At 56.6% G+C, this 23,517-nt stretch overlaps 9 protein-coding genes across 9 annotated transcripts; 3 read left to right on the forward strand and 6 right to left on the reverse strand.

The window, feature by feature from the left end:
* Positions 1 to 1,684: 1,684 nt before the first annotated feature.
* BKCO1_2900092 (bel1-like homeodomain protein 8) lies at positions 1,685 to 3,092 on the reverse strand (the record flags this gene model as incomplete). Its single annotated transcript, XM_020273855.1, has 2 exons — positions 1,685 to 2,485; positions 2,538 to 3,092. 2 exons carry the CDS (start codon positions 3,090 to 3,092, stop codon positions 1,685 to 1,687), a joined length of 1,356 nt encoding a protein of 451 aa, XP_020129882.1.
* Positions 3,093 to 3,802: 710 nt separating this feature from the next.
* BKCO1_2900093 (acyl-coenzyme a thioesterase 9) lies at positions 3,803 to 5,541 on the forward strand (the record flags this gene model as incomplete). Its single annotated transcript, XM_020273856.1, has 5 exons — positions 3,803 to 4,069; positions 4,124 to 4,188; positions 4,247 to 4,543; positions 4,591 to 4,772; positions 4,958 to 5,541. 5 exons carry the CDS (start codon positions 3,803 to 3,805, stop codon positions 5,539 to 5,541), a joined length of 1,395 nt encoding a protein of 464 aa, XP_020129881.1.
* A 929-nt stretch (positions 5,542 to 6,470) lies between these two features.
* On the reverse strand, positions 6,471 to 6,785 carry BKCO1_2900094 (uncharacterized protein; the record flags this gene model as incomplete). The annotated part of the gene is made up of 1 exon (XM_020273857.1): positions 6,471 to 6,785. One exon carries the CDS (start codon positions 6,783 to 6,785, stop codon positions 6,471 to 6,473), a length of 315 nt encoding a protein of 104 aa, XP_020129876.1.
* A 4,216-nt stretch (positions 6,786 to 11,001) lies between these two features.
* BKCO1_2900095 (mitochondrial carrier protein) lies at positions 11,002 to 12,358 on the reverse strand (the record flags this gene model as incomplete). The annotated part of the gene is made up of 7 exons (XM_020273858.1): positions 11,002 to 11,157; positions 11,218 to 11,363; positions 11,427 to 11,609; positions 11,675 to 11,893; positions 11,956 to 12,035; positions 12,092 to 12,126; positions 12,200 to 12,358. 7 exons carry the CDS (start codon positions 12,356 to 12,358, stop codon positions 11,002 to 11,004), a joined length of 978 nt encoding a protein of 325 aa, XP_020129875.1.
* A 1,237-nt stretch (positions 12,359 to 13,595) lies between these two features.
* On the reverse strand, positions 13,596 to 14,737 carry BKCO1_2900096 (gpi anchored protein; the record flags this gene model as incomplete). The annotated part of the gene is made up of 2 exons (XM_020273859.1): positions 13,596 to 13,983; positions 14,043 to 14,737. The coding sequence occupies 2 exons, from the start codon at positions 14,735 to 14,737 to the stop codon at positions 13,596 to 13,598; spliced, it is 1,083 nt and encodes a 360-aa protein (XP_020129878.1).
* Positions 14,738 to 16,165: 1,428 nt separating this feature from the next.
* BKCO1_2900097 (kinetoplast-associated protein kap) lies at positions 16,166 to 18,306 on the reverse strand (the record flags this gene model as incomplete). Its single annotated transcript, XM_020273860.1, has 3 exons — positions 16,166 to 16,960; positions 17,014 to 17,704; positions 17,759 to 18,306. 3 exons carry the CDS (start codon positions 18,304 to 18,306, stop codon positions 16,166 to 16,168), a joined length of 2,034 nt encoding a protein of 677 aa, XP_020129877.1.
* Positions 18,307 to 18,946: 640 nt separating this feature from the next.
* BKCO1_2900098 (uncharacterized protein) lies at positions 18,947 to 19,828 on the forward strand (the record flags this gene model as incomplete). Its single annotated transcript, XM_020273861.1, has 2 exons — positions 18,947 to 19,270; positions 19,346 to 19,828. 2 exons carry the CDS (start codon positions 18,947 to 18,949, stop codon positions 19,826 to 19,828), a joined length of 807 nt encoding a protein of 268 aa, XP_020129884.1.
* A 191-nt stretch (positions 19,829 to 20,019) lies between these two features.
* Positions 20,020 to 21,311, reverse strand: BKCO1_2900099 (pex19 family protein; the record flags this gene model as incomplete). The annotated part of the gene is made up of 3 exons (XM_020273862.1): positions 20,020 to 20,118; positions 20,171 to 20,997; positions 21,170 to 21,311. The coding sequence occupies 3 exons, from the start codon at positions 21,309 to 21,311 to the stop codon at positions 20,020 to 20,022; spliced, it is 1,068 nt and encodes a 355-aa protein (XP_020129883.1).
* Positions 21,312 to 22,728: 1,417 nt separating this feature from the next.
* Positions 22,729 to 23,500, forward strand: BKCO1_29000100 (sumo-conjugating enzyme ubc9; the record flags this gene model as incomplete). Its single annotated transcript, XM_020273756.1, has 3 exons — positions 22,729 to 22,763; positions 22,890 to 23,050; positions 23,247 to 23,500. The coding sequence occupies 3 exons, from the start codon at positions 22,729 to 22,731 to the stop codon at positions 23,498 to 23,500; spliced, it is 450 nt and encodes a 149-aa protein (XP_020129893.1).
* Positions 23,501 to 23,517: the final 17 nt, after the last annotated feature.

Below are 23,517 nucleotides of genomic sequence, written 5' to 3' on the forward strand. Positions count from 1 at the left end.
GAGCCGAAGGGAAAGCGAAGTGAGCGGCGAGGTGATGCGAATTAAAACAGGCGGGGGCTGTTGGTCACACAGCGGGATGTGTGGGTGGAGCAGAGCGGCCCAGGGTGGGTGCAGCCCACTCAGCCAGCGCGCCCGTCTTTCTTCCACCCTTGCACAGCAGGGAAACAGATGCTCACAGCAGCGGATGCGCCGTATTGATACGGACTGAGATGTGCCACATCGGTGAGGCGAGAGGAAAAGGCAGCCTGCGCGTGATGGGAGAGTCGGCGGGCGGATAGTCCACAGGCTGTGCAGCTGGTTCGTCCTTGCATTGCATTTGAGCCATGGTCGCTCTGGGCATGGGGTAAGTGGTACTGCAGGGCTCGGTGTGAAATTGAGGTACATGCCTGGACTCTGACGTTTGCGCCGGTCCGCTGCGGCGCCGGCCTACCATGGGTGTCCGCTGCTTGCGTGCCTGGCCGACACTTGGGCCCATCAGGTCGAGACGGATCAGCGGCTGGCGCGGCGGCGCTCAGCTGGCTCTGCAGCGCGCGCCGTCGACACCGCGCCTGGCGGCTAGCTGGCGCAGGCTGCAGGCGCGTTGGAAGGGGAAGTGCTTCCGCGCATCTCGGCTTGGGCGAAGGGGCGGCCGCAGAGGCGCCCGTTGCACAGCGTCGCACACGGCTACCAGAGCTCTACCGGAGCCCTGCCTGAGACCGCCCGGCACGTCTGCAGAGCAGCTTCGGGAATGTCGGCCGTCCGCTCGAGTTGGCTTGCTCCTTGCGGCTGGCGGTTGTGGAGGATGTCGGCCTTGTTGAAGTGCTCACTGGGCTGATCATGATGCCCTGGAGCCGACCCGCCCGGCACGACGCGCGACCGGGAACTCTGCCAGCGATCCCGTCGATCCGGCAGCCATCAATCTGACGTGCAGCCCAAGCGAGCGCACTGGCGGCTGCCTAGGCTAATGCGCCGCTCGATACCACCCTGTTTCACTGGCTCGTCTCTCCCGTCTTCGGCACTCCATTCGTGTCCGGCCATTGGCGCTGGCCCAGATGTGGCACTCCGCCATCCAGGCTGCCAGATGAACTGTGGATCTCCCGTTTCTAACTTCATCCGGAGCGCTCTCCCGCCAAATCACCAGTGGAAGCTCTCCCGACGGCCCTGCGGCCTTTCGCTGCCCGAAAGCCGATGGAGAATTCCGGTCCCAACGTGCTCAGCACTTCGCTTGATTGCTGCATTCTTTGCTCTTGTGCCGTGTCGTCCTTCAACAAAGTACTTCAAGCCAGCCTCTGCTGCTCGCATTAATTATGGCGGCTGGGCGAACATGTCTTGTTCTTATCTTCTTCTTTTTTTGTTTCAAGCTTTTTTTTTTCGGTGCGCCAAGGGTTGTCGAAACGAATCCAAGTCCTACCCTTATCGCTGCCGGCGTCAGTTCCATGCTGATTGCTTGTCGAAAGTTAGATGATGATTATCTTTCTTTTTTTTTCCTCCGCTGTCCTCATTGTTGCCACATCAAGCGCCACACTCCGTCACGATCTTCCTTTGGTGAGTCAAGTACCACACCGAGAGCCTACCATTCAGTAGTAGCCGAGGTGGGACAACGAGCCGAGAAAGTATGAGACATGAGGCTGCTGTATTAGGACTTAGTCGGTACAGATGCGAGGCGAGGCACCACCGTTTACAGCCTAGGCTCAATTCTCTTTTCTCAAATGTCTGCGTCGAATAGCATTTCTGGCTCTGCAAGTACGCAGTCGTACGCATCTGCTGGTGTAGGGGTTTCAGTCCGCTCTGCGTTTTCAAGGAGTAAAGTTTCTCCCATCGTATCCCGCTCACACGCCGTTGAAACTTGATGTCTTGACCTTGCAGGTAGGCTATGCGCATCAGGCACAGTTCCGGACGCAACACCACGGACCAACTCTACCACATCCCCTGTATCGAGAAGCATCTGCTCGTCTGTGTAACTCTCGTCGAATACGGGCAGTATGTCGTTGTTTTCCAGAGGCACTTCCATAGTTTCGAAAAGCGATGACCTGTCCTTCTCAACGTACTCACTGTCACATTCCCAGAGCAATCCATGCTCAGGCAGCTGGTCTGGAGATGGGTTGTGGGAGTTGCCTGAATCATCCAAGCCAGCAAACGGATCGGAGCCTCCTTGCCACTCGGATATTTCAAACAACATCTCGTCCGCCTCTCTCAACCCACCGGTGGCAATATTGCTTGGGTGGATTACGAGGGGCTTGAGCCGCCCACCGGTTCCTGCATCGAAATGGCTTCGTTGTAGAAGGTTCCACAGTCCGATCGAGGCAGCCTCGTAAACAGAGTCTGCGCCCTTGCACAGTTGTACATCTGCCGGGGAAGACGGCCCGGGGCGGGCTGCACCAGGAAGATAGCGGCCTGGCAGCCCTGCGGCCTTCCGTTTGAGCGAAGCTGACCTTGCATTAGAGGGAAGCGAGCGAGAAAGAGCATGTGCGATGGTCGGTAGGAATGGCGCCCTTTCCGAAACTAGCTGCGACGGGATGGTTAGCGGGATGCAGATCATCACAGCAGGTGGACGTTACTTTAAGATAATTAGGCCGCCACAAGGCGGGGAAAACGGCGGCAAGCTTGGTAACGTCGTCGCGGGTGATTTTGACACCGGACGGAAGCCTGGGCGGCTTCTCGCATATTGCCGTACGGAGTGTTGAGTCAATCAGTTCCAATATGGGCTGTCTGAGCTCGTGCTGCTCTGCGTTTCCCTTGCTTAGTTGGTCATCTGCGGATGCCGTGCCACTGTCGATACGCTGGGGAATTGCTGTGGGAGGATTCATATGCAGCAGCTCGTCCCCAGTCGGGAAGGGTGCATCAGCCATCGTTCCTCGTATGCTGTCTAGTAGCATAGCCTGCTCTTGCATGGTCGCGGTTTGGACGTCATCCGCCATAGGAAATTCCATATCTTCTGGTTGATCAGTCACGGGTCGTAAAGCCCGTAAGTCCATGTCTCTCGTGCCGCGCGTTGCTCTACTCTTTTGCTCACTGCTCGATGACAACTCCATAGTCAGTATTACAGACGTCACATGGACAATTTCCACACCAAGTGGAGGCTGAACATTTTGTACAGATATTGCACTTGGCATGCGGTGGCGTGGATTGAGAGGAATATCCTGATTGCGGTATGTAAGATGGATCAGGATCCCTGCTGTTATGCATGAAGAGTCACCGTCAAGCAGAGGCTCCTGTGTTATGGCGGCTTGAAGGTTGAGCTGTCGCCAAAACTGAAGATTCTGTTAGCATCTTGGTCAAGCCTCACGGAAAGCTACTTGCATCTGCATTGCATATGCTGTGAGCCAAATATCGCCGAAGATCGCCATGTAGCGGGCACCCGTCCAGAGAGATGTCCAGTGCTAAGTGGAAGCCTTGACCGCGACAGAGCCACGCAGAGGGAGCGGTGAGTGCTGCTGAAAGGTCATTACTGAAAGGCTCTCCCGTATGCGCTGAAGACGGAGATGCAGTGAGTGCAACATCAGCAATCAGTTGCAGGTCAGCGCGCGAATGGCTCAAGCAGAGGCGCCCGAGCTCCGCGGTGGCGGCCATTGGTGCACCGCGTGGGGGCGAGCGTCGTGGCGGGTGGTTGCTGTTGCAGAGATCATCCGAGGTGGTTGTACGTGATGGTGGAGCCGTCCGGCAAAGATAGACCCCTTCGGCTACGGCGAATTGGGGAGGGACGGTTGCTGACATCGGGAAGGAGCAGCGGGTGAAGACGGGTCAGCGCGGGCCGAGCGCTCTGTCATTGTTCCGTCAGCGCCCCTACCTACTCCAACACCAAGCATCAACACCAGCGCCTGGCATGTCTGCCGTATCACGATCAGCCCTGCGGGCACTGCGGCCTTCGCCGAGAGTCTTCACTCGCCGCCAATTCAGCATCACCTCTCACAAGGCCACCGATGGTGTCTTCCGCGCCTTGACCGAATCACGGGTCCATACACCATGGATAGAGGCATTGCGCAAGAAGCAGCGCCAGGGCGAAGACCCGTCGCAGCCATCAGGAAAGCCGCATGTGTCTGCCGATCGGAAGCTCGAGCCCAAGAAGATGTCTGACAGTTATCATCGAGTTGTCAGTGCACCACCAGGCCGCAGCTCGAGAACAGGCTGACTGACTCAGCCGTAGATTCTTCCTCTTGCCCAAGATCCATGGTTACTAGACACTTATCTGAATTCCTCTGGCCATATCAGGTGCGAATTCCATGGCTCAATTACGCTGTTTGTGGCTACAGCAGCTGACGCGCATAAGACTTGGCACCCTTTTCATGGATCTTGATGCCTTATCCGGCGTTGTTGCTTACAAGCATACTGGCGATGAAGTCACCACTGTAACCGCAGCCTGTGACAGAATCACAATTCGCAATCCTCTCACCGAGATCTGTGACCTCGAGTACAGCGGCAGAGTCACATATGCTACAGGACGTTCTAGTATGGAAATCACTCTGCAAGTGGCCAAGGCTCCCAAGGAGGGCGAGAAGGTCAAAGACGAAGATGTTTTGTTGCATTGTAGCTTCACCATGGTCTCGTTGGACCCTGGTACTAAGAGGTTTGTGCCAAGCTTTGCTCTACTGATCTGGTGCTAAAACAAACCAGGCCAGTCAATGTTAACGCCATCGTTCCCGAAACGGAAGAGGAAAAACAGCTCTTTGCTCTGGGAGAGCAGAATTCTAAGCACCGCAAGGAACTGAAAACAAATTCTCTGATCAAACATACTCCCAACGATCTCGAGAGTGACCTGATCCATGCGCTTTGGCAGAAACAGCTGCAGTACCACGGTAGGTTTTCCGAAACGATATGCAATCCAAACTCCGAGACCATGTCTCTATAACGGACCGCACTTTTAACATCTTACAACTTCCACTCCACCGCCTCTTGGTCGATGCATCTTGTCTTCCAGCATGTTCTGCATGCTTTGCGTCATCAGCCACCCCCGTTCCCATTTAGCTGATTGACACGTCAGATCCCATGGATCCACTGCGGCGACCTTCGAACGTGCATTTCATGAAAGACACCAAGCTGCAGACGGCCAGCATCATGCAACCGCAGTACCGCAACCGCCACCACTTCATGATCTTCGGCGGCTTCCTCCTCAAGCAAACCTTCGAGCTCGCCTTCTGCTGCGCCGCCTCCTTCGCCCACGCCCGCCCCACGTTCGTCTCCCTCGACCCCAGCACCTTCCTCAACCCGGTCCCGGTCGGCAGCGTCCTGTACCTGACGGCCACGGTCGTGTACACGGACCCGCCGATCGTGGCCGCGCCCGACGAGCAGGAGCAGGCGGGGGAGAACAACAGGTACACGCGCGTCCAGGTCCGGGTCGACTCCAAGGTGCGCGACGTCGAGCACGGCGTGGCGAAGCCCACCGGCCAGTTCAACTACACCTTCACCGTCGAGAAGGATGTCAAGGTCATGCCGGAGACGTACACTGACTTCATGATGTACGTCGACGCGCGGCGCCGCGTCAAGCAGGTGGAAGCCAGCTTCGGCGACACTCCTGTGAAGGGTGAGCATGTCGACCCTGGGGAGACGGCTAGAGTGACCGAGTAATAAGTAGTAATGGTGGTGGTAGTAGTAGTAGTGGTAGTAGACGTAGAGTATAGTAGCCTTTCAGCACACGACTTCAAGAATGTAAATGGGTCACTTCTTCTCGTCGTCTTTTTCCCCTCAACGTTGTGAACATGTCTTGATAGTGAATATCGTCTCTTTGTCTCGCATTTAAATTCATCAAAAGAAGTCACTCTCTCTCTCTAAAGCAATCGATCTGTGGATATTTGAAAAGCAGCAAATAAAACGCGGGAAAAAGGGATAGCTGAAAAAGTGATGATGGCCTTCCACTTGAACAACCAATAAAAATGGAGATCAGCCAAACAGCCAACCAGCCAAACACGAAACGCCAAGTTGCGCTACAACGCTAAATGGCGCCACGCATTACGATGGGGAAAAAGGTGAAAGCCAAAAAAAAAAAAGACGTGTGGCGTGGCGTCAAAGCCGCGCGCGCCAAAGATGCAACAATGCTGATGCTTGTAAGTCGCCCCAAGAATGCGAATGGGAGAGAACACCGATAAGGTTTCGAAAAAAAAATAAACGCCGCCAGTTCCAGTCGCCGCCGCCGCCGCCGCCAGTCGCCAAGGGATATTCAGGGTCCGAACAAAGGAGGAGCGAGTGGGGAATGACGGGTTGTCTTCCGGTGCACGCCGATTGGGGGAGGGGAAGACGAGATGAGATAAGCGTGAGCGGGTCGTCGGGGAAGGGATCGGCGAATGCTCTCTCGGTGTTGGTTTCTTCGTCGTCGTCGGCCCAACATCCTATGGTGTGTTGGCGGTGTTGTTGTGTCGTCGAGATTTTTTTTCTTTTTCTTTCATTCTTGGTTCTTTCTTCTCGGAACAATCTTGCCTTGTCTAGTGGTGGTTCTTTCGCTCGTATCTCGTTCGTAACGGAGGTCATAAAAGGCCTCTTTTTTCTTTTTTCTTTTTTTTTTACATCTCGTCCAGCTCGTACTCGAGGGCGACGTCCTCGGAGCAGTCGGAGCAGTAGTAGTTGGAGAAGCCGCCGCACTTGACGGTCATGTTCTTGCACATGTCGATGCTCCAGGCGTCGCACGAGTAGCCGCTGAGCAGGCGGTTGGGGCAGACCTCGATGCTGTTGGCCCAGATGTAGTAGTCGTGGTTGCAGTAGTACCAGCTGTACGTGTAGGAGCACATGGTTGCGGTTGTTGAAGAAGCGACGGTTGACCTGAAGTAGAAGAGAGAGCGAGAGAGCTGGGAGGGATTGTCGTTAGTCAAGGGTGTCATCCTGAGGGTGTTGGAGCAGTACTCACTCTTTGGACGAAGAAGAAGCGACAGGCGGGCGGAGAAAGGATTGGTGTATGCTGTGTGTTGCTCGCGACGGACAGGAGGCAGCAGGGCGTGTTCCAAATATATGCGTCTTCTCCCCTTGTTGCGCGTGAACCGACAGTATGGGTAGACGGGTACGTGTGTTCTGGACCCGCAGTCTCGACCTCGTGGCCTTCCCTTTGTGCGACTGAAGAATGGATAAAGGAGATATTCGTGGAGGCCACGCGAGCGGCGCGAGGGCATATTTATATGCATTGTCAGAGTCAGAGGCGGCGAGGCTGTCGAGCAGCTGGCGGCGCCGCCGAGTCCGTTCGGTGGGCTTCGGAATGCTCACCACGCGGCGTGACTCCGCGAAGCATCAGTGCTGGAGCTGTGACCCACGCTTCATGCAGGGTCCAAAAAGGCCGGGGCTGCGGTTTAGGGTAAGGGTCAGCAGCGGCCGCGCCCCCGGTTGGCCGGTTGGTCAGGGGCCCGGGCGGAGGCTGCAGGTGGTGTCGTTTTTAGGCCGCCGACGATCCGCCATTTAGCGGCTGAGAGCAGATAACAACGGCGACGGGCGCGGGCATTATTGGCAGCGTGGCAGCGTCCAGCTCCAGGGTCCATTGTCGGCTGCACATCACATTCGGTGGCCAGGCGAGCGAAACGTGGACAGGCCGCGACTGGCAGCCTGCGCTTAGCGAGTAAGCGCCTCCCCGGCATCTTGGGAGCTGGACCCTTATCTTCTCACACCTGCAAGCTTACCCCAGCGCTGCGCAGCTGATTTGCGCCATCCGCGCCGGCCAGCCCTCAGCCTCAGGGCAGAGAAGACACATGGCCAACACGCAGCCTGCGTGCGGGCCGAAGATAAGCAAAGCGCTCAGCTGCGAAAGCCACCGCCGCCTGTACAAGCGCGCACGCGGGGAGAAGCGCGAACGGGAAACAGCAAAAATGCAGCCAAATGTTGCCCTTCGCCGTTAGTTAGGGCCCCAGCATTCCCCGGCAAACCAATAAACCCCAACCCTTTCGAGGCAGCAAATCAACCGCCGCTGCCCCTGCATTCTTTGGCCAGGAAGGACGCAGCGCTCCTTCTCCTGCATGCTCCCGACTCCGCGACGCTGGAACCGTGGCCGGCTGCCGCTCGCTCGAGCCGAGGAGCAGCGCTCCAATGCTTCGCGCCGGCGCGTGGCAAGGCTGACCGGAGCGCGGATGCAGGGACCGGCACTCCCTAACTCATTTCGGCCGAGAAGGCTGCGTGCCTCGCGCTGGGCGGGTGGTCGAATGGTGGGTGGAGACGTGGAAACGGCGAGGCTCGGGCGCGGCGGCGGCAGCGCGGCAGAGAGAGAGAGATTGCATCTGTGCGCCATGCACACCGACATCCGCCTCCCATCTCTCCTTTCCCGTTTCTGCAGGTTGCGGGGTGCGTTTGATAGGCTAGATCGTGTTCGTCGCAAGCGAAGGACTGTCTGGCTTTGGGCGGCGCTGGGTTTGTGAGACGACCGGTCAACAGTTCGAACTGTGTAGGTACTGTGTACTCGAGCAACCTGGGAGGTACCCCAGGCCTCGCAGCCTGTCGGCGCCGACGATGCCATGATTGCGCGTTAGGCCGGACGCAACACAGCAACCATCACCCCATCTCACGGGTCTCTGCTGCGCAATTATTTTTTGTCATGCCGTCTCTGGCCATCCGATTGCCAGCGCGACGCCTTCCCAGCTCTGGCCGACATCGGCCCGTGTCGTGGCGGTCCGCATGCTCGGCCTTTGACAAAGAAACTTCCCAAAGTAGGAGTCATCAGCGCTCAGCCAGCCATCTCCCGAGTCCCCGAAACGGACCGGGAACTTTTGGGCACCATGATGGCTCTACGGTCGCCGAAGATGCTCCCTCCTTCCTTTGCTCCGGCCGCCGCTCCTGCATTATCATTGCAGATGTGCTACTGCTCAGCAAAACGCTTATATTACGTGGCCCGTCCAACCTGCAGCGTGCATCTTCACCGCCAATGCGCCCTCTGCTGCAAGTGAGCCCATATGGCTCAAATCCAATGCCACTGAAACGTCGTGGGTATTTACCGCTTCGTCTGCATGCCGAGCAGCCCGATAGGCTCACCTGGCTTTCTCCGCTCCGCGAGTTGGTGGCCGAGATATCCGTTCCCTGCAAGCTCACCAAGCTAGTCGAGACGTCTCGCCGGGTCATGCTGGGGCGGCGAGTCGACTGAACCTGGCTCGCTTCTATCTATGAAACCAGTAGTCACATTACTACCACTACTAGCATGACGTCTAATAACGCGATGGCTCCGCCACGAGTCGTAGTCTAGCGTACCGCTGGGAAGCGCTTACTACACCTTGATAGATAAGGATATCGTTACAGTTACATCCACTTTATCAACCCTTCGCTTCTTTTTTTATCCGCGCTTGTACACATCTATGTTCGACCGGAACCATGGTTCAAGCTGATGTTGACAGTTTTCTGTCTCCCTTCCTACTACTACTTGTGGATCCCGAGCCCAGGAACGATCAGATGCTTCTCGTAGGAGTCGATTCCCATCACCACTCGTGAACCAGAGTGCACGGTTCCACTACTACCACTTTCGACAGTTCGATTCTTCCCATGGTCAGTAGTGCCCTTTGGTACGGCATTGACGACAGTCCCTCGATGTGACCCGCTAATGCAACAGGAGCAGCCAGAGGATGAGTAAGCAATGATTTTACTGTCCCGCAATGCTCTGAGAATAACAAGCGTCAAGTTGCTATCAGGGGATGAAGGGGAAAAGAAAGAAAGAAAGAAAGAGCTTCCAAACATATTTCAGCGGCGACAGTCGACAACGTCACCCGTACGTCGTTTTCCACCCCTTCCCCAGTCACAATCGCTTATCACACACCCCTTCATTCCGACTTGCACATTGCACACCACCACAGCATACCTACCTGTCTACGTGGCTCACTCATACGCACTTCACAGTAAACCATCTCATCGTAAAGCCTTCCAATCTATTCAATCCTCGATACACACACTAAGCCGCATAAGAAAGACGAACTGCCTATAAACTCCGTACTAGCAAAATTACAATTGACTCACCAAGACAACGAGTACTACCTAACCATTTCCATCGTACATACCTTTGTACCACCTCTGCTGCTGCTGCTGCTGTTGCTGTCGCTGCATGTACGTTGACGACAAAGAAGAAGTGGTGCAGCAACGGCGGCAACAGCGGCTCGGACCGTTGCCGCAGTTGCAGTTGCAGTGTCGCATCGCATCGCATTGCATACGATCGATTATGAGAGAAGAAGAAAAGAAAAAAAAAAGGCATCAGCTTTTACCGCCTCTTCGCCTGGGCTCTTCAAGCTCTAGTCAAAGGCATATTGAAAATGTGTTCGAACGAATCGAATTAGAAAGAACCGTTACACCCCTCCGAGAGCTTCTCTCATGAAAAATCCTTGTAACCACAACATCACCACAATCATGGAGGGGAAGAAAAGGGGTTACTGGCGTGAATACTCTGAATTCATTTTCCCCATAAAACTATACCACCGATTGATGACCCTCCCCCCTCCCGCGATTTGTGTGTGTGTTTGTGCATAACACCCACTCTTCTTCCCCCCATCTGCCGTGGAAACAACCCCTACCCTTTCGAACTTCTGATTAAGAAGTATGAAAGATAGGTGAAGCTGTTTCGAATGTACATACATGGAAACTTTCCGCCACCATGTGGAAACGTTTTGAAACGTTCCCTGCCCACGTCTGATTTCGAAAAAAAAAAAACCCACGTACCGCATCCGCATAACTAATACCCGCTTAACCGTTCCGAGACTTGGAGAAAAGGAGAGAGAAAAAAAAAGAAAAGGATAAAAACTGAAAAAGTCCCCGCAGAATCATCATATGCTCGGTTGGCCTGCCTAGAAGTGGCCTTTTTCCTCTGTAAAAGACGAGGGGAATGCTTCAATTAAAGCCCGTGGTAGGAGCTACTCGTAGTCACTGTGAGCGGGATCCAGATCTTGTGTAGTGCCGTCTCTACAACGGGAAATAATGTGCTGATGTGCATAGTCGAGCTTGGTGGTTACTTTCCGTGGGCGCGGAGAAGCTCCTCATCGTAGTCCAAGCGGTTGATGCGCTTCTTGATGAGCTCGAATGCTGAGAAGAAGATGGCGTTGACGACGCAGGAACGGCTCATGGAAACTCCGAGACCTACCGGCTGCTGTTAGTTTAAGGGATGCCCGTGCCTCCGACATAATCCAAGAATGACTTGCCCTTGTACATGCGAGGATTGAAGAACTGGATCTTTTGCTTCGTGGTACGATCCCTGTGCTGGGTGAAGCAGTTGCGTTGATAGATGCTCTTCGCCGTGTCAATGGGGTAGATCTGCACATGACCGTTAGAATCAGACGCCCGTTGGACCATGTATGCGGGCCCGAAGCTTACGCAGGCCCAGCTCACGAGACCGCAGAGGCCTCCGGCGACAACCACCGCGAAGGGAGACGTCGGGGAGTTTCCGCGAGCGTTGGCGAGTAGCTGCTTGGAGCTCTCATACGTCATGAAGTAGATGCCGGTGCCGATCGTGTCGCGGACTGTAGCACGGTCAGCACTGAACTATGACATGGTGAAGCTCTAAACTGTTGCGCGCCACTTACGCAAGTGATAGTGGACTCCGGCGTAAAGACCTCCCAAACCACGGTGTTTGACGACCATCTGTGCGGTGCGGAAAGTGCCAAGCTCGGCGTAACTCTGGACGATAGGATTGGGCTTTGCGCCGCCCTCCTTGCACTGGGCGAGAACGGAGATCTGAGCGCTCATCTTTGTCAACTCGAACGGACCTAGAAGTCTACCGGTTATCATTGTCATTCCCACAAAAAAGATCGGTCCAGCAAGGGTTGCGTACAAGCAATGAACGTGATGACGGCACCGGCCGTAGCGCCAGCCGTGAAGAAGCACGACATGGTGTTCAAGTTGGGCCGCGCGCCCCTCGTGTTCGCCCTCTCCAGCGGAGAGATGCCCGTCGCGTGTGTCATCCATGTATCGTAGGTGTACTTGGCGCGTTGGTAGACGGAGAACGAGACGGTGCGGACCAGAGTGATGCTCGCCAACGGGGAGAGCACGCCTGCAGCCCGGGCGTTAGCGGATCGCAGGACCAATTGCAAAGGTGGTCGGGCGGGGGCTTACCGCGCCAGAAGCCCTTGGTGCCCTCGTTCCTGTAGGTTTGCTGGACGCAGTCGACGACGCCGGTGAACCTGTTGCTGTACCTGTGCGGCGGTCAGCAGCCAATTGCAGGAGGCCGGCACAGGGTGGAAGATCTTACGTTTGCATGCGTGTCTTCACGGAGTCGAGAGGATACTGTGACGTTGGCGGTTGGGTCAGCGGAGGCAAGCCCGGGCCACGGCGGGCATGCGGAGGAGCTACTACTCACAGCCGTGATGGTGGAAAGCAGACTGCTGGAGCTTGCGGCGATTTCGGTGCGATAGCGCTTGCACCAGCGGCGGTACTCATGGCTGGCGAGCAGCGCCTGGGAGACCGAGCGCGAGGCGGCCATGGGTGCGCTGCGGTCGTCCTGAGGTGTGGAAGGCATGCTGGCTATCGCTAGCTTTTGAAGACCTGTTGCAGGTCTTCAAGGCAATCGCGATAAGGCCAGCAGCCGCTCGTGATCCATCAAGCCGTGTGCCAGTGGGTGGGGAGGGCTGGCAGTGCTTGGTGCACGAGTTGGCTGAATTGGGCGTTGGTGGAGGTGCCAGGCGTGGTTGAGCTCGCGCGACTGGTGTTGCGGGGCTGGGGTGGCGAAGTGCCAGGTGCTTGCAGGAGGGGCGCGGTGGAGGGCAGGTTGGCGCGTGGTTGGCGGAGCGGAGTCAGATGCGACCTGAGCAGATGCGTGGTTGACGTTGTTTAAGCATGGGCGATGATGTGGGGGGCGCGAGGGTCGGCTAACGCTGATCTGCGCTCTCTCTTCATCCTGTGTGGATGCGTCTGCAGCAGCGAGTGAGGAGCCCAGGCCGATCAGCTCACCCTCGTTCGTTCCATCGTCCCAGCATGCCGACGCCTATATCTCAACGCTGCACGACGCAATCGACCGCCAGCCCAACCTGCCCGCCGCTCTGTCCCCAGGCCCCCAAACCGCCCAGGCCCACTGCCAGCCGCGCATCACCAGATCTGAGCCTGACATCCCTGCCGCTGTGTGACGCCAGGCCGAACTTCGCTCCGATTCCTCGCAGATCTCGCGAGCTGCGTCAATTGGCTCGCTCGCAAAGTAATATTACATTTCTCAGTGGTACACGCCGTCTATATGCTCATTATCCGTCGTAAATCATCTGCCACTACTTCATCGTCGACCTCACAGCGCCAGCATCGCAATGCCGCTTCCCAACGCCACGAACGCGAGCAGCCATCCCCAGACGCGCGCGTCCGGGACGGCGCTGCTCGGCGCGACCTTCGCAACCGCACTCCCCGCCGACGCCGTGCCGGTCGCCGTGTACGTGCAGCTGCTCCCGCACCCGTATCCGCTGGGGCAGCATCCACCGCCCACGCTGGCGGCGCAGCTCGACCAACCAGTCGCGCAAGACCCGCTCTCGGCGGCAAACGAAGCTCCCGTCTGTGCGATGATGGTGACGCCGTTGCTCACCAGCCCGGTCGTCGAGACCGTGGGGCACGACGTCTTCTGGCAGTCGCGGCCCACGCGGCAGCATCCTCCTTGATAATAGGCAGAGCAGGCGTAGAAGCCGGTGGGACAGCCGTCGATGGACGTCGACGATGGCGCGGCGGTGACGCTCTCGCCGCTGCCGGTCGGACGGACAGGAGGCAGGGCGCCGCCGCTGCTAGCACTGCTCGAGGTGGAGGATGCCGTCGACAGCGCCGGGCATTCTGCAGACCCGCATGCTCTGTCTGTCGGGCAGCACCCTCCGCCCAGGCTCGCAGGACAAGACTGGAAGCCTGTGCTGCAGGTAAGCGTGCCCTGCGGGGTTGTGCTTGTGCTTGTGCTTGTTTTTGTGCTGCTGATGGTGCTGCTGGCCTTCTTGGAGCTTGTGGAAGCTGCCCAGCTCGACGATTTCTCCGTCGTCGTTTTTGTCCCCGTCGTCTTTGTGCTCGTCGTCTCCCCGTTGCTTGTTGTGGTCGGGTCTGCGCGGGAAGTCGATGTTTTTCGTGTGCTGCTGGCAGTAGACGTGGCCGGGGGAAGGGTCGTGGTGACAGTAGCCATACTGATGCCTAAATCGAGTCAGCGGTGCTACAGGATCGCCAATGGCTGGCGGGTTTCAGTGGGAGACATACAGCCTATGTCCTGGCAGCTGTATCCGGGAATACAGCAGCCGCCGTTGTCACTTCCCGGGCAACTGGTATAGCCGGCGTCGGTGTTGCAACTTGAAACCCCGCCCAAGCATGTGGTTCCCGCCGGACAGCAGCCCACATCGCCCACGCCAGTATCCTCGACGATGACGCAGGACTCGTCGGACGGGCAACAGCTGTTGGGTCGGTTGATGCTTGTGCAGCTGTTTGTTCCGGTCGGACACTCGTAGCCGCGCTTGTCGAACAAATTGCGCTGGAAGAATCTGAGTAGACTCCGGCCAGCTTCGGAGGTTTCGGAATGCAGAAGGAGTGGTGGTAGCAGGTTCTCGGCCAGCGAAGTATTGGAGTAATGTTCGTCGCCGTCCACATCCACCGTTCGAGCCCTCGCTCTGAAGCTATCCGGCACTTGCTCTGCGCTGCCAGTGGCCTCCTCGAACTGCCAGTAGTGGAGATAGAACTTCTCGCCGGGATCATGGCTCATCTTTTGCACTCCCGCGGGAGGCTGGCGTGCCACACGTTCGTGTATATATGCATCCCGTTTGACGAACTCCTCGTGCTCGGGCCAGTATTTCTCATGCTTTGGGAGGTTGTAGGGCCAAGGCTCCGCTGTTGCCAAGTAGTTGGAAAGTGAAAGCAAGAGCAGCGACGACGGTAGGGAGAAAAACGAGCTCGGCATGGGGGAGGAGGAGGTTGGAGCCAGGTACGCGGGACGCGGGACGCGATAAGCGATCGGTAGAGAACCAGCGGTAAGGGTAAGAATATGGTACAGGAAAGGTAAGGTTAGGGACGGGTATGCAACGGAGCGGAAGCGGCGAGAGCTACTGAAGGATATCTGCGCGTGATGTCAGCGGCAGGATGGCTGGCGACAGCGCATCGACCATTCCCGGATTTTAATGGCGAGGTTGGGCGACGGTGAGGCTGACCGCCTCGCTCTGCGGCGAGCAACGACCCCGCTTACTGGCCCGTCGCTATACGTGCAGCTGCCTGGCGGTTCGATCGTTCAGGCACCGTGAGCTGCACCCAGGCTTGGCCAGATGATGTGCGGAGGGATGAGCAGAGCGTGCAGAGCGCTCTCCCCACAACTCGGCCCGCCGCTGCACGGACCCTGGCTCCATACTGCTTCACCCTGGTCCTTACCCTGAGCCATCGTGTCACTCTGGAACCTTTTCGTTGCGTCGCTTGTCCCACTCAGATTTGAACATGTTGACTCACCTAGTTGTTTCGTTTTACAGCAGCCAATCCATCAATTCTGACTCTGTATGACGGGAAGATCCAATCACCTGCGACCACGATGGGGAAAACAAAACCCTGACAGTGACAACCATCCTTACTTTCAATGCTGCCTCCACTACAAGCTTTCGAGGTCTTATTGTGTCCTGTACATCGGAGAACGGACAGTATCGTAGCGTCGCGCGCTTGGAGCTCATTGATTCAGCACCAAATAACTCCCCGTTTTCCTACTTGCACATTCACTGATAGACATGTGTAGAATGCGATGACCTACCATTTTACGGCTGAAAAGCTTGAATTTTTCTAAAACAACAGGTAAAGTGGCAGCATACTTTACCTTCAATTAATACCTGAGCGGGAACGATGGTAGAGTAGGATGAAAATGTAAAGGGGTGACAGCGCGTTGTATTTTAAACTGGAGAGAAAATACATATCAGCATCAGCCCCGCCGAGCAAAGCTCACAGTACGGTGGGTGACCATGAGCAGGCGCGCGGGGGGAATCTTATTGACGGCTATTGAGCCCAGTCGCCCCCCGCGCGCCGGTTGACTAGGCGAACATGCCGACTGGTAGTTAACAAGTGGTAGACTGCGGCGATGTAGAAATGGGATTGGCTTTGGGCCAGGACTATGCCTGAAGGAAACTGTGTTGCTCTACGGCGTGGCTGAGAGTATCGAAAAGCATATAGGTCAGAAAGTATTCGTAAGAAATTGGTAAAGGTGAGTTGAGTATACGGAAATTATTCATTAGAAGAAAATGTTCTTGTAGGATTATGAAACATCATGCACACAAGGCCGTAACTGGAGCCCAAACGCCCCATAGAACAAGTAAGACAGAGCCCATGCTAATTAAGAGAGCGCTTCTATAGGAACAGATTATTCGAAGATATTCGTCCATCTCTTGAACGCTTCATCAGCCGTGCTGGGAACTTTGCAGGCTTGAAGAGGGCCCAAGGGAGACTCGCCAGTGTCGGAATTACTACAGCTTTCGGTCTGCATATCGGAATACAAGCTGTCTGGCGAAAGAACTCGCACTTCCGCCATATTATTGCCAACGTCGATGGCGGCTGGAGGCGGCGGCGGCGGCGGAGGTGGAGGAGGTATCGGAGACATGCTGCTCCGAGCTCTGTTCAGAGTCCTACCCGTGTCTTTGCCCCTTGTGCGTGGCCTCGGGGATACGTCAATCAAAATCGGTAGAGCGGGCATCTCCGAGAATCCTTCGGTGGTCCCGGGTTGGCAGGGAACACTTATGGCAGTCCGACGAGACTGGAGGATCGGCTCCGATTTGTGCCTCATAGACAGTGAAGGGCGAGGATTAGTCTCGCCCGGCTGGACAATCTCAACGCCCATTGGACCTTCCACTACGTCAATAACGACTGGAGAAGTTTCTGGTCGACGAGTCAAAGAACGGCCTCGTCCGATGTCGGCGCCGGTCCAGGGATCGCGAAATGGTGGTACCCGTTGACGAGGGGATGGTGATGTGTCGAAAGTGTGAAGTCCCAAGCGTGAGATCTGCATGGTGACCGTCCAACCGGGCTGTACAGTAGTTGCCCAAAGGATGGGTAGGATGATCGCTCCATCGGGCCCGATAAGGTCATATTGGCCCCTGTACACGTACTGACAGGCGGAAACATCAAAGGCGAAAGCTTGTTTGACGAGATCCTCCATGCCCTTTTGAACGTCAGTTGTTCGAATGGTAGAGAAGTGGTAATTTCTTCACGCACCTTCCACGAGCAGCAGGACTTCCACGGGAAGTTGAATCTTCGGCCAAGGACATCCACAAACTTGACAGGAAGCTTTTCGAGCTTTTGAAAGCACAGACGAGTACGGATGCGTTGCTGAAGACGTACGCGGACCCAGCTCACGGAAAGATCGATCCGTGAGCTCAACTCCTTGACCTCCTCGGTGCATTTCCGCTCAATCTTCGCCCACCGCTTCCTCATACCTCTATGACACGGGGGGCAATAGCTACCAAACCCTGTACTTGCAATAAGTGAACCTTGGCGAAGTCGTCCGGATGACTGACTTTGTCGAGCTGACTGCCTTTTGCCGGCAATGAATTCTTCGAGCATCACCGAAGTGCGGCTAAATGCATGCAGAAGATCCCAAGCTTCAGTTGGATCCAAGGCTGCGGTGTCTCTACCGGAAGCTTTCGCCTCTTCAATGTGGTGCAATACTCCCTGCACGTGCTCGATGCAAACCTTGAGGTCATGTGTCAGACCCGATGTCTCATGAATGGGATCTTCGGTGCTCAGTGCTTCAACGTGTACGTCCTCCGGGGTCGCATTGTCTGAGTCAGAGAAGGCAGAGCACTGCGCTGCTGGCTGGGCGGGCGACGGCGGACTGTCGTCAATATATGTGAACTCAGTACTACCCATAGGATCGGGCATGCACATGGCCCCTTCAGATGATGCACTTGAGCGTGGTGTTAGCTGAATAGGATACCGGATACGTAGAATTGAGACTAACGTTAACGAAACCTCATCTGCTGAGATCAGATTGGTACGAATTGACTCGAACCTCTTTGCGGATGCTTCAATGGCGGAGATCAAGTTCGCCATTTTTTGCAGTTGATCATCATCGCTCGGGTCGGCACAATCGGCAGGCATGCCGTGACAAGCAAGCTGAAGCGTCAACAAAAGGAGGCGCATTGTATCGTTCTTCATGTCGAGGTCGGCATTGAACATCTCGAACTTGTGTAGCTCGAAGGGCCAGGTCTGCTCGTTTCTTCGTCCGTGTTCCAAGATTGCGTCAAGGTCTCCGAATATGCCACGGCAGGCCTCGAGGACCGTCCGCACTGTGGTTTCGGCATTCTTGTTCAGTACAGATTTGATTTCTGCATCATCCAGGACTGTGCTCGCGCCTTGGAACACTTCTGAAGTCAACTCAACGTCTTTTGCGAGGTCCTTGATTCGACTGTCCGCGTCGGGGATGGCGTCCGAATAGGAATTGGCCTTATTGGCAAGCTGGAACCCTAGATGCGCAACTCGAGCACACGACGCCGCAAGACCGTCCATTTTCGTCAGTCTTGGTACATGGAATAGCTGTGGAAGAGCGCTGGTCCGAACTAGGTAGGATCTTGTCACAGGCGAGGAGTATCATGGACTATAGCAGGCCGCAGAACAGGTCAGGCAGGTGGGAAAGCGGTCTCAAGTCTGGCGCGCCCGTAGAAATTTTCTCTGCTGAATGTTCGCGTTCCACAAAGTGGTAACGCAGGCGCTTGCGTGCTGCAGCATGCTGTGTAGGTTTTGGAAAGAAACGATGCGGCTTGGCGCTCTGTCGCACTTTCGTGGTCCCAATCGAAGACAAGCGGCACCAAGCACCAGATGCGGGTGAAACAACACAGTCGAGGGCGAGTCCTCGACGAGACGTGAAGTCAAGCAAGGCGAGGAGCAGTAGTGCGTCCCAACGAGCGGCCTGGGAGAGGGGAGAGGGCCTGCGCACGGGCCACAAGGAGATAGCGCCACCGTCTATCAAATCGCCGAAACATCGGCGCAATTAACGCGCTAACGCGCAGACGCGTCTCTCCAACAACATTGTCGCTGGCGCGTCATTCATTCATTCATTCATCCCCCCACGCCCCGCCACTCCACACAACGCCACCACCTCCCTCCGCTTGTCCGCTGCATACTATCCGAAGATCTCTACACTACCACCATGCTCGCCTGGATACCTTCAGCACCGCAGCCTCCGCACCCCTACGTGCCGTCGCGTTCATCTCCCCTCGCCCCCAGGCACCCCAATGTCGTGCACCGCCAGCCGCTCGCTCCGACTACGAACACCAGCCACAACATCTTCTCGTTCTCCATGGATCCGCCGTCGAAGCACTCCGCCGCAACTCCGCCGCAGCGCTCCGTGAAGCCAAACCCTTTGATCCAGAAAACCGCAGGCGACGCGGGCCGAGAAAGGCGACGTGACATGTTCCTGAAGAAGGTCGCCAATAATCGGGACGAGCGCAGATGGTCCGGAAGAGCTGAGCAGGTAAGAAAGCGACCCCTTATCTCCGCACGTCGCGGGGAGGCGCGTCGAAAACGTCTTCGCTAACATTCGCCCCAGATCGAACGACTGGACCACATCAAGGAGCAGAGGCGCTGGCAGCAGTACCTTGAGCGATCGGCGCCCGGAAGCATGGAGCCTTCGGATGAAGAAGAAGAGGGGGAGCATGATGAGGATGCGGAGAACCGCGACCCGATGCTCGGCAGCAGCCAGAGGTCGACGAACGGCGTGCCGAACGTGTTCAGCAACTACGTGCGCTCCTCACCGCTACAGACTGTTTGGAGCCAGAGCTCGGAAGCCGAGGTTGAGGTGGTTGCACAGCAAGAGGACGAGGAGCTGGACGCCCTGTTGGCGATGATGGAGGAGGATGAGCGGCGCGCGGATATCAATGGCGATGATGTCGCGAACCAGCCCTACAACAGCGATGACGATGAGTACGACAGCATCTTCTCGGAGTACCTAGCTGCCCAGCAGACATCGCAACCAGCACACCACGACTCGATTGATGACCATGACTACGATGCCATGGACATGACCGGCTGAGACCACATCAACGACGCGCTTCGTAGATTTTGCTTAGCACCTTGCTCTTTGTCAGCATACAGTCAGCGGTTCTGTGTTTTTGTAGCATTTGTCCCTTCATCAGTTTGGAGTTGGGCGCATTCGGATCAGAAGGGTTTGATAGTTCACGCAGTCATGTGGATACAGAAGCATAGATCGCGAACGCGTAATTATCATTGTGTCGCGCATCCCTGATCCAGCTCGCCCATAGCTTCTTGTGCTGAGCTCATATCGCCAACCAAATCCTGCGGCGGTGATCCCGCTGCTTGCATCTACGCCCACATCAGTCAATGTTCCCAGCGCTACACAAGTAAGTAGACATACCTTCTGCATCCTGTCGACAATGAACTCCCTATCCGCCGCGCTGTCGTCGGTGTAGCCAGGCCTCTCAAACCTCTCCACGATATCCTTGACGCATCTGTGCTGCTCCTCATACCGCTCCAGGTCCGCCTTGTCAGTCTTCTCCCTGTTCTTGGCCAGCCAGTCGGGGAACTTGTCGTACAGCTCCTTCATCGGCTCGTACAGGATCTCCTTGTTCGTCAGCTGCTCCATCATGCCCATCAGCATCTTGCTGAAGTCCTCGTCCGACCCGAACTCGCCGCCGCCCATGCCGCCGCCCTTCTCCATCTCGGCCAGCATCTGCGCGAGGATGTCATCCGGATTGCCGTTCCCGCTCGACGACGCGGCCGCCGTCGCCTGCTCGCCCGACGCCTGCATCCGCTCCATCGTGCGCCGGATCTGCTCTTGAAACTTGTCCTCGCCCGCCTTACTACTCCCCGCACCCGCACCCCCCGCCGCTCCCCCCGGCGATGCCGCCGCCGCCTTACTACTCGTCCCGCTGCTGCTGCTGGTCCCGGTCCCGGTCCCGCCGGCCCCCGCCGCGCCCAGCTCCTTCACCAGGCTCTCCAGCTGCTGCGTCATCTCCGGCGAGTCGCCCAGCCCGCCCAGCAGCTCCGCCATGCCCGCCTGCAGCTGCCGCGCGAATTCCTCCTCGTCGATCTCCTCGTCGCCCTCGCCGGCGCTGGGGACCGGAATCGGCGGGGGCGGTTTCGTTGTCGCTGCTGTCGTTGTTGTTGTTGCTGTTGCTGGGTTGGTCGGTGCCAGTGGGGCTTTGTCGTCGAGCTTTGTGGCGGAGAATTCGTCGAGGACGTCTGTGGGGGGTTGGGAAGAGGACGGGTTAGGTATTTTTTTTTTCTTTTTGGATTGGTTGTGGTGGTGCGGTCTGTTTTGTTTTCATGTGCGGATTGTGTTTTTTTTTTGTGCGGGGAAAATGGATTGGTGCATGTGTGAGTGTGAGTGTGAGTGAGGGTGTGCGCTACGGACCATCGAGATCGTCCAAATCATCTTCGTCTGGGTCCGGAATGTCTTCGACGTGCTGTTGCGCCGGAGGCTGCGCGGACGCGGTCGCGGTCGCGGTCGCCGCTGCTGCGTTGCTTTCCTTCGCGGGGTCCTTCTGATCCGCCATGGTGGGTGGTGGGGGTGAGAGGTTGTGCGAGGTGCGAGGTGGGCGAGATTGTTTGGGGTCTGGTGGGATGGATGAGCAGAGCAGAGATGCCGAGGGCCTTTGCGTCGTGGATGCCGGAGACCGAGACCGGTTCGTTCGCGCCCGCGTGCGGCGGTTGTGGGGCACCCAGGAAGGCAGCGTGCGGGCCAGGTCGCAGGGCGGTGTAGCTATGTGTGGGGAAAATTGGCGCCGGGCGAGCGAGGGGAAGCAGCTGAATCGCACGTCGACACGTCAACTCCACCAACGACTACCAGGATAGTGTCTCACGTTAGCGGGGACCTACCGCACCATAGTTCTCCAAGATGAATGTTGTGCCACGCTCTGGCTTTTGCACCGTTTTTCTTTTTTTCTCTATGTAGACCTAGAATCACGACTCGAAGTTTAAGGATAGTTACGGAGTACTGAGCCAGCTCTTTTACCCCTGCTTTGAACGCCAACTCTGTCTTACTGACGTCTTACGGCATGAAGTTAATTTCCGACGAATGGATTGAAATGACAGTGACCGCATCGTGTCGGAAGTCGCTAACAAATTTGCCTTGAAGGACCATAGTCCAAAACCATTGGTATATGTAACATCACAGCTCAGCTTGCACCCCGATGTCGATAGGAGAGTCTAATTCAAGATAGCTTCTCAACCCACCCCGCTGGATGCAGCGGTAAGGAGGATTTATTAACACAAGGGTTTGAACGGGTCCAGAGTATCTCGCGAGCCTGGAAGGAGAGTCATGACATCAAGGCCTGGAGACTTGGGGTTGGGTCTTAGGCTGATAATACGTGTCTCATAGAATGGATGGACTAGGTCTCTGTGCTGACTGGGCGAGGGAAATCAAGCATGACCTGAATGTAAACTGTAGGTTCTTGAGCAAGCAAGGGCACGACCTCTGAGAACCTTCATGGTGCAAGGCGATTCAGCTGCCAGTCCATGGCTTGCGAGTTCTGAGGGCCTCGTTAGGTTTATATTTAGTTGGTGTCAGACGCGAGCATGGGGTCTGATCTGCAAAGGGTTGGTGCAGCAGTGTTTCTAAGTTTATACCGTACGATCTAATTGCTGCTTGCGACGTTTGAAGAAAGACTCGGGAAGAGTCGCCGCAGGGCACGGGCCCTCGTTAAGGCTGGCTGGCGTGTGGCCGCCTTCTCGACCCGCTGCGTCGTCTTTCGATCCTCACCACCGCAACCCAACAATCAGCTCCTACACCCTCACTTTCTGCCGCCACTCAATCTGCGGGTGCCCACGCTTAGTCAGTCACCCCCCGGAGCAGTGCCCGTATTTCGCCTGCCCAACACCCACTAACGCTGTTTGCAGACTCACCTCACCTTCGCTCGCTCGGAACTTCACACAGCCTCGCCGACCAGCGCGTCGACAGCCAACACCGCCGCAATGTCGCTCGCAACCACCCGTCTCGCCGAGGAACGGTAAGCGCCTCACCGCCCTGCTGCCACAGCTCCAGCACGACGCGTCTCCTGCCCTCCACTTTTCCGCCCGCCGACTGAGCTGCTCTCCGCGATTCTTCACAATCCTGATCTCATTGATAACAACAGTAAGCAGTGGCGGAAGGACCACCCCTTCGGCTTCGTCGCCCGCCCCATGAAGAACGCCCAAGGCGTGCTCGACCTGAGAAAGTGGGAATGCGCCATCCCCGGCAAGGACCGCACCATTTGGGAGGGCGGTGTCTTCAAGCTGGAAGTGACCTTCCCGGAGGGTAAGACATTGCGCGCTTCATCGCCCTCGCGTTTGCCAACTACCATGCTGACCGCGCCACCCTCGTCGCAGAGTACCCCACCAAGCCGCCAAAGTGTAAGCCACCCCCCTCTCGAATCCAACAACGGAACCCATCATCTGCCCCTTCCGCCACAAGACCTTGGCTGACCTTTTTCTGCCTCGCGCGCGAAAATCAGGCAAATTCGTGCCCCCGCTGTTCCACCCCAACGTCTACCCGTCCGGCACCGTCTGCCTGTCCATCCTGAATGAGGAGGAGGGCTGGCGCCCGGCCATCACGGTCAAGGAGATCCTGCTGGGCATCCAGTCGCTGCTCGACGAGCCGAACCCCGAGTCGCCCGCCCAGGCCGACGCGTTCAACCTGTTCAAGAAGGACCGCACCGCCTACGAGAAGAAGGTCAAGCAGATCGTCAAGGAGAACTCTGGTCACTAGCGTCCGCCTGCGAACGG

Source organism: Diplodia corticola (assembly GCF_001883845.1).
Source record: "Diplodia corticola strain CBS 112549 chromosome Unknown scaffold29, whole genome shotgun sequence".
Taxonomy (NCBI): Eukaryota; Fungi; Ascomycota; class Dothideomycetes; order Botryosphaeriales; family Botryosphaeriaceae; genus Diplodia; species Diplodia corticola.